Source organism: Hyperolius riggenbachi, unplaced genomic scaffold (assembly GCF_040937935.1).
Source record: "Hyperolius riggenbachi isolate aHypRig1 unplaced genomic scaffold, aHypRig1.pri scaffold_248, whole genome shotgun sequence".
NCBI classification, from domain to species: Eukaryota; Metazoa; Chordata; class Amphibia; order Anura; family Hyperoliidae; genus Hyperolius; species Hyperolius riggenbachi.
This window is the reverse complement of record NW_027152459.1, coordinates 77,501-86,208: the sequence shown is the minus strand read 5'-3', so window position 1 is coordinate 86,208 and position 8,708 is coordinate 77,501. Positions and strand designations below refer to the sequence as shown.

At 42.4% G+C, this 8,708-nt stretch overlaps 1 protein-coding gene across 1 annotated transcript in view; it reads left to right on the top strand.

Annotated features, from left to right (window-relative positions):
• Positions 1-355: 355 nt before the first annotated feature.
• LOC137543853 (activating transcription factor 7-interacting protein 1-like) overlaps positions 356-8,708 on the top strand; it is a gene marked incomplete at its 3' end in the record, with an annotated part of 69,387 nt that continues 61,034 nt past the window's right edge. The window contains exon 1 of the mRNA XM_068264925.1: positions 356-1,708. Coding sequence (XP_068121026.1) covers positions 367-1,708 — 1,342 coding nt within the window. The remainder of the gene's footprint in view (positions 1,709-8,708) is intronic.

Sequence of the window (8,708 nt, the reverse complement as noted above, 5' to 3'; positions counted from 1 at the left end):
CATTGTATGCGAATCGCATATCAGTATGCGAATTCTTATGACTCTGCCGTGCAGATTTTTTTCTGCACAGAAAAACTCTCAAATCCTGATAAGTGAAAACTGTCCCATCCACTTGTATTGTCTATGGGCATCTGCATGCAGGAAACGTATGCACATTCACTCTAGTGGAAACGGGCCCTTAGTGGTTTCAAAGCATTGGTATGGCTCTACTTTATAAATATTGGAATGTGCCAAAATCACATTTTGATCGTTAAAATAAGGAGCGCAGAGCGACCACCTGATTCACCTCTCTGGAAATAATTTTGGCATTGCACTGTTTAATATGTTTGTAATTAGTTCTTATTTTTTTATTTTTACAGATATAAAATGGATATTTCAGAGGAGCCACAAAGAAAGGTCTTTAAAGCTCGTAAAACTATGAAAGCTAGTGACCGCCAACAATTAGAAACCATACACAAGGCTAAAGAGGAACTACTGAAACCTGCAGAGCTGACATTGATTAATGGAAACCATGAAAATTGTGATTTAGACAAGAATTTTGTCCATAATACGGACTCTTTGGGGGATAGAAATGACTTGCATGATGTAATTAATACTAAATATGAGGATACTCCTCTTGTGAATGAAAATGTATTTGATCTTAAGGAGGACTTAAATGTTGACCTAGTTGGTGATTTGAAGAAGCCAACTGAAACTAGTCCATCTGACAGTATTCCTTGTCAAGATGCAAGCAAAGATGAGACCAGTGGGGTTGCTCTGCTGGTCCGGTCAATTTGCAGTGATCCACCACTTTCTGATTCTGCATTCGAAATTAATGACCGAAGAGTAGGTGACGGACTTCCGTTGCTTGAGAGTCTTTCTAGTGATGCTGACTTGTCAGAACATTCTCGGTTGAACGCTCCAGTGGAAGGTGAAAGCCTATGTGTTGAGAAGGAATTAAATGTCAATTTAAGCCTTGTTGAAAATGTTAAAGAAAAGAAGCTAGAGTGTGAAGCCAAAGTCTCCTGTTTAAACATGCCTAATAATACAGAGGCGATAGAACTAGAGTTGCATAATCTTGACACTCTTGATCATGTGGAAAAACAGGATTGCTTGGATAAAAATTATCAAAAAAAAGTGGTAGAGAAGGACCTTTCTGGTGATAAAGTACAAACCACAGAGGAAGGCCAAGAAAGTGTCAGAGAGGAAGAAAATGTCGAGTCAGTAGATAAACAGAAGACAGACTTGATGCCTGATAGGGACGTGATAGAATCTTATACCTCTTTAAGGGAAAATGAGGACTCTGATACATTGAACACTCAAGCAGAGCAGGATATTGGTGACGTAGAAACTTCCAGCAGCATGGAGGTTGATCAACCTTTAGAAACTGTAGAGCAAAATTGCTCTTTCATAGAAGACATTTCGTATGATAAAACTGGATCGGATGTACAACCAGGAACTGCTGTAGAAAATCTGAATTCTATGGAAACTGATGAAATTATTCCTATTCTTGAAAAATTGGCTCCAGTCGAGGATGTACTGCAGTGTCTCCCAAAGTCTCCTTTGCGTTCTGGAAGTGTTGCGGATGAAGAAAGAGCTGATATTGCAGGAACTCCAAGCAAAATTGTCTCTGATTGTCTGCCAAGTGAAGCATTTTTAGTTCTTTCTGATGAGGAAGAAATCATTGAAAAAAATCTAACCAAAGAAAGCTCATCCAATGATGATCAAGGTAATTTTCTTTGTGAAAGCTTTTTATAAAATGTGAAAATAAATGGCAGTGTGATATTATAGAACTACTAGTGAGCTTAGCCCATTTAAAAACTGGCTAGGTCTTTCACTGCGCATGCGTGCCTGGTACGCGCCCGCCGCTTGTGGCCCTATCCTCCCCTGCAAGCCTTCAGTGTCTGCGTCCCTGCACATGCGCAGTGCAAAAAAAGCACTGACACACAGACAAAGCAGGACGCAGGGACACTTGCAGATTATATATAGAGATAATTTTAATCTAAAAAATTATTATAGACCTGGTCCTGAAAGGTCCAGAATAAAAAAAACATAAAGATGGTGTTAATTAGCTCATTAGATCAGATGTAACTGTTTAAAAAGCAAGTATGTCGTTGGGTCCAAATTGGCATATACAACTATACAATTATCTACAAAGTCCACAAAAGTCACCGTGCTTCAAGCCCCTATACAATGTTTCAAATGCAGAACCAGCTTAGTCAATCCCCTTGCATAATACTTTCCCCTACCCGGAAGTGGTTTAAGACTTATAAGCAGCCCCTGCTTACAAGTTTTACTTCAATTCCGGGTAGCCGCTGGCTCGTCCAGCTGCATGGATTGTTCCTTTAACTTCAGTATGTTTTTATTGGTGGAGGCTGGCTGTCAGTTCTCCATCAGGTCCTCCTTGGTTTGTACACACGTTTGCTCTCTGACTTGTGCTGACTGGTCGGCCCAGCGCTGCTGTCCCTTCGGTGATTAGTTTGTTTAGGAGCCTACTATATAAGGGGCAGAATTTTGATAGATTTGTCAGGCATTGCAGGCTTGACAAAGGGAGGACTTCCTCCCGAAATGTTGCTGTTCTGATGCATTGGCCACTTGTTCATGCTTGTATTTGCCTCTTGCTGGTGCTTAAATAAAAGGGCTTTATACGTTATCTTGCCTTTGCTGGATCATCCTCTGGATTTCCACTTTGCTGCAATCCCTGGAGGGAAAGGATTGGGATCTGCAAGCACGTTGACCTGGTCTGGTGGGGGCAACCTGCATCTTGGCTGTTTCATATATAGGAGCTGCAGGGCTTTCAAAATGGTGTAGGCCTAATATTTCCCATATGTTCTTAGTAAACCTTTTGCCCCCGTTAGCAGGAAGCAGGGAGTGAGCCACAAACACTAGAAGCAGAATCCAATGCAACGGAAGACGGTGTCTTGCCCCAGCTCAAGTGAGATGCTCATCCACTGCCTCTGCTGTCTGTATTCTGCAATTGGGGGAATCACAGGGAGGGATGGCGGTCACTAGACTTCAGTGAGCAGTCTAGGAGAGGAAAGGGAGCCACTAGAAACCAGGTAATGACACTTTTGAGAGTGACCCAAGTAGAAGCAGAGATTTTTCGCTTTAGGAGCAAAACAATCATGGTCTATACTTTAGTATATATGGTAGCTATCCCACAGCAAAACTTTAATGGAGGAGCATTGTAGAAAGCAAGATTACCCTTTTTTGTTTTTCCCTTTTATATTTCATAAAAGCACTATTTACAAAGTATGTAATATTTCTTTGTAGAAGTTCTGCATATGACTTTTTGTTCACAGGAACATATATCAAATGGACAGAAGGCCCACACAGCAAGATAACCACAATTACTGTACCGTACCCATCCACCGCATGTTTAGCATACACAAACTGTCCTTCAGTACCCAATACTTCCATCCAACTTGCCTATCATAAAAAAAAGGGGAGAGAAAAGGGAGATCGAGAGCCCCCAATAGTGTGTTATCGTTTTTATGAGTTGGCACAATTGTTAGAGAAATTGTTTATACTCACAAGTATGGGTTGCCGATAGGGGCAACCACTTCAATCGCGGGCGAGGAGATTAGACCTGTCCTCGCTCAGGTTAAAGAAGTCGCTCTCCGTAGAGGAAAAAAAGAAGAGGGGTGTCAACACCCATCCACCAGGTGGATCAATATGTACTCAATATAAGGAGGCGCCAGAAGAATAAAAATCAGAATCAAATTAAAATGATAAAATTGTAGGTAGCAATGGTGGACTTGCTCACCTTCCAAAAATACAAGCACTGATTTGGTATAGTAAAAACCATATAATTTAATTATTACTCCTTATAAAAAAACACACAAAACTTGTTGTGTTTTTTTATAAGGAGTAATAATTAAATTATATGGTTTTTACTATACCAAATCAGTGCTTGTATTTTTGGAAGGTGAGCAAGTCCACCATTGCTACCTACAATTTTATCATTTTAATTTGATTCTGATTTTTATTCTTCTGGCGCCTCCTTATATTGAGTACAACTTGCCTATCATGTTCATGTCTAGTCTGCACAGCTTGCATGGTTTGTGACACTCTAACAGTGTCCATGCATACCACTGGTATCTGCTTTTCTTCCATACAAATATGTCAAACACTGCTCCATACCTCACTTGAAACATGTCCCTGAAAACACACACTATTGTGCTTGCTTTACCCAAGCTATTAAGCTTCTGTGAACACACCATACTCCACTTCACACCCCATCTGCCACTGATGTAATAACTTGCCCCAATCAATTGCATCAAATGCTCAACTCTACAAAAACGCCGACCGCTGCCACCCCCGTCCTGCCTGCTATACCCCTCCAGCATGTCGGCTGCCTCTCCCCCCACAGCTGGGCATACTTTTTTACGGACTGGAAACATATGCTGCAAAATAGGCATTTTTAGGGAAAACCGGGCAGCCCCTGATGTTTTTTTTGGCTGCTGTAGTGTCTGCATAACACCAGAAACGAGCATACAGCTAATCTAGTCAGATATGACAAATGTCAAACACCTGATCTGCTGGGTGCTTGTTCAGGGTCTATGGCTAAAAGGATTAGAGACAGAGGACCAACAGGATAGCCAAGCAACTACTATTGCTTAACCACTTGCCGACCGCCCACTGTACATTGGCGGCGGCAAAGTGGCATGCCCAGGACCACGTAACGCCAATTGGCGTCAGGTCCTGGGACTCTCTCGCCGGGGATTGCGCGCTGTAATGCGCGTGCATCCATCGGCAATAGGCTCCTCCCACCCACGCCGTCAACCTGCCGGCCGATCGGAAGCACTGGCGGGTTGTTAACCCTGCGATCGCCGCTACAAAGTGTATAATACTTTGTAATGTATACAAAGTGTATTCTACAGGCTGCCTCCTGCCCTGGTGGTCCCAGTGATGGAGGGCCCACCAGGGCAGGCTGCAGCACTCCCTGTCTGCACCTAAGCACACTGATCTGCCCCCCCCCCTGCCCTCTGATCGCCCACAGCACCCCTCAGACCCCTATTTGCACCCAATCACCCCCCTAATCACCCATCAATCACTCCCTGTCACTATCTGTCAACACTATTTTTGAGATTAGGTCCTAAACTGCCCCCTGGGGGCTCCTGATCACCCCCTCCCCACACCCTCAGATCCTCCCCAGACCCCCCCCCCGTGTACTGTATAAATCTATCCTCCCCTATAATCATCCACTGATCACCTGTCAATCACCCCCTGTCACCACCTGTCACTGCTACCCATCAGATCAGACCCTAACCTGCCCCTTGTGGGCATCTGATCACCCACCCACACCCTCAGATCGCCCGCAGACCCGCTGTCAGATCACCTCTCAAGTGCATTGTTTACATCTGTTCTCTCCTCTAATCACCCATCAATCACTCCCTGTCACTATCTGTCAGCGCTATTTTTTTAGATTAGTCCCTAAACTGCCTGCCTACTGATCACCCCCCCCCCCCCCCTGTTTACTGTATGCATTTATTCTACCCTGTAATCACCTGTCAATCACCCTCTGTCACTGCCATCTATCAGCTCAGACCCTAACCTGGAAACTTTTTTTTTAATTTTTTTTTGTCACAAGTGTCATTTTCCGCTAACTTGTGACAAAAAATAAAATCTTCTATGAACTCACCATGCATCTTAGTAAATACTTTGGGATGTCTTCTTTCCAAAATTGAGTCATTTGGGGGGTATTTATACTATCCTGGAATTCTAGCGCCTCATGAAACCTGACAGGTGCTCAGAAAAGTCAGAGATGCTTCAAAATGGGAAAATTCACTTTTTGCACCATAGTTTGTATACGCTATAACTTATACCCAAACCAATAAATATACACTTATTGGATTTTTTATACACTTATTGAATTTTTTTATCAAAGACATGTAGCATTTCAACTAGAACAAGTTTTACATACTCCAGGGGACAATGCAACACGTTTCGCGGATTTGATCCCGCTTCATCAAGCAATAACTGAGTAATACCATATGTGGTCAGTAGAAGAGCCAGGTACCTCTGTGTGAACACATACGTGCCTAGATCTTTTATTGACCACATATGCTATTACGCTGTTGTTGCCGGATGAAGCAGGATCAAACCTGCACTTTAGCTATAGGTGTTGCCATGTCACCCCCTCCGCTTCTAGCTGCCTTTTATCCAGTGGAAGGTGTGAGCAATTGTGGCTTTTGAAGCATAGTGTTAAATCTCTCCACCCTCTTGCTGATAATGGCTTTTGTTTGTATTCTACTAAGGTGTGCAGTAAAATAACAGCAGTCTATCTGCCTTAATTTCTGCGGTTGGGCAGGCTTTGAAGTAAGCAGAAGTAGGATAATAAAGGCCTTTGCTAAACTTTAAAATGTAAAAAGTTAAAATTGAAGTTTTTTCTTTTTAATGAGTCACATTGTTGGCATGCATGTTTAATGTGCCTTTGAGGTGCTCTGGGTGCTTACAATGGTGCTTGGCTCACATTTACTTTCAGATTGCGTTTATTGAAAATAGTAATTGCATAGAAAGATGGCAAAACAGTTACAAACATGGGAACATCATAAGTCCTTCTGGAAGATGCATTTTTCTAGTCTTCCAGTTGAGAAAGAATGTTATAAAGTAGAATTTAACGCAAGATAGGGTGATGAGTGGTGTCCGGGTAACATAGTATGTATAGTGCCGTGTAGTAAATGTAGTAACAATCGATATCTGTCTGATCGTGTGTGTGTGGAGGCAAGTTTAGAGATTAGGTCTCTAACGCCATTCTGGGAATAAGAACTTAATTTAAAATGTTTTTTTTCCCAGTTGCTGGCTTATGTGAGTCCCATAATTGGAATTTAACCAGGGGGACTGTGTCTATGTAAGAAGTGGGTGTCACAGACCGCTAGGCCGGTCTGCGGATGGGGTAAATCGATCAGCGTCAGAAATCCTCTCACACGGTCATTTGTTCATCACGAATGGTAACCCGCGTTCGCAATTTGATGAACTGACTCGCGAAGGGAGCGTTCTGATGCCAACCGATTCACCACACACATACAATTCAAAGATCTGCCACCAAGCGAGTTACACAGCCCGCTACTGTAATTTTACTAGGACTTCGAGAACGCTCTATTAACCCTTAGCAGTATGCAAGAATCTGGGTCAGATCGTTATGTCTGGGCCGGGTTCTCTCATACGGGTTATAAGTGTATACTTCTATTAAACACAGGGTAGCGATTTCAGGAGAATAGGTACGATTGTGTATGTTCAGCAACAGGTCATAACCGCTAAACTATTTTTAAAACGTTTAATAACAAAAATGCATTACTTACAGTTATATACACCTATGAACATATAAACACAGAGCTTAAAAATAAAACGGAATAAAATCAGAAAATTCTTACTTAACTAGCTGAGCAGTCCATTTGAAGAATGAAGAAATAGTCCAGTTTAAAGGTAGGCATTCAGGTTAAAAGTCTTTGAACACTGCAGGCGCTGGCTCTCCTTAGCGCCTGCATAGAGGTTCCTTAGTCGATGGAATTTGGAGAATTGGGGAGGAGTTCCTCGCAAACACTTTTTACTGACCTGAGTTTTGGGGCGGTCGCTACCTGGAAAGTAGGTGTGTTTAAGGCAGGGTTACCTCCTGGCAGTCAGGTTGCCACCCACAGACTCAGAGCAAGGAATGTACCAATTATTAATAATTTGTGTGACTCGGCCCAAGATTGGTGCTTAGCAAATCCGAGACCATATTCATAAGCAGCATGCGACTCTGTATTAAACAAGGCTATACATGCCTAGTCTAACGAATTCGCTCTACGCATGGCGGATAAAGTGGTTTCTCTATGGATTCCTGATGGCTAGAAAATTATACTTCAGGTGAACGATGGAACTGATTTCTAGGTATCAGGAAATGTAATTTTTGTCTTGCTGTGCCAACCTCCTTTTGAATTAATACATAAAGTTCTCTTTGTCTGAAGCTTATGAGTTTGGGAGGGAATTTTGAATTTCAACCAGTTTGAGCTGGCTTGGGGAACATGAGCTGGGTGACCAAATGGCTTCTCGGCAGGGGGTTTGGCCACTTGTGAATTCTTTCCTGACCTGAACAGGATGTGGGGGAAGGCTGCTGCCCTCAGTAAGAGAGAGGGAAATTGACATCTATTGTGCATTACCCAGGACTGACAGGAACTGTGCACGACCATGCGAAAATCGATGGCGCTAGCGCACAACTTTTCCGTAATGTTCATCACAGTGGGATTTTCCAATAGTAAACTAGATAGATACTTAATACAAATATTTATTTTGTTTTCTCCCAAGGGAGATTTTTGTCCTTCCACCGTGCTGCTATTAGGGATTGCCGTATTGATTTTCAACAAATGAGTTTTCTTTCTTGTTCAAGTTAATCAATGGGTAATTCAATAAGGAGTTGAACATGTCTGGGTATATTTCTTTTCCTATGGCAGAGCTTACCCTTTCATATATTCTAGACCAAAGCTTTTGGGTTACTGGGCATTCCCACCAGATGTGTTTTAAAGCAGTGCTCTGGAGTCAGGGTCGAGGAGTCTGAGTGGGAGTCGGGGCAATTTTTGGGTGCCTGAAGTCTGAGTCGGGAGAAAATGCACAGACTCCGACTCCTAATGAATTTAAACTGTAATTTAAAATAGAAAATATGATAAAATGTTCTATTTCTCAGATAAGTCATCATAATTTATATATACAGTAATAGCTGTGCTTACTCCACAAAAATGAAATAAACCAAT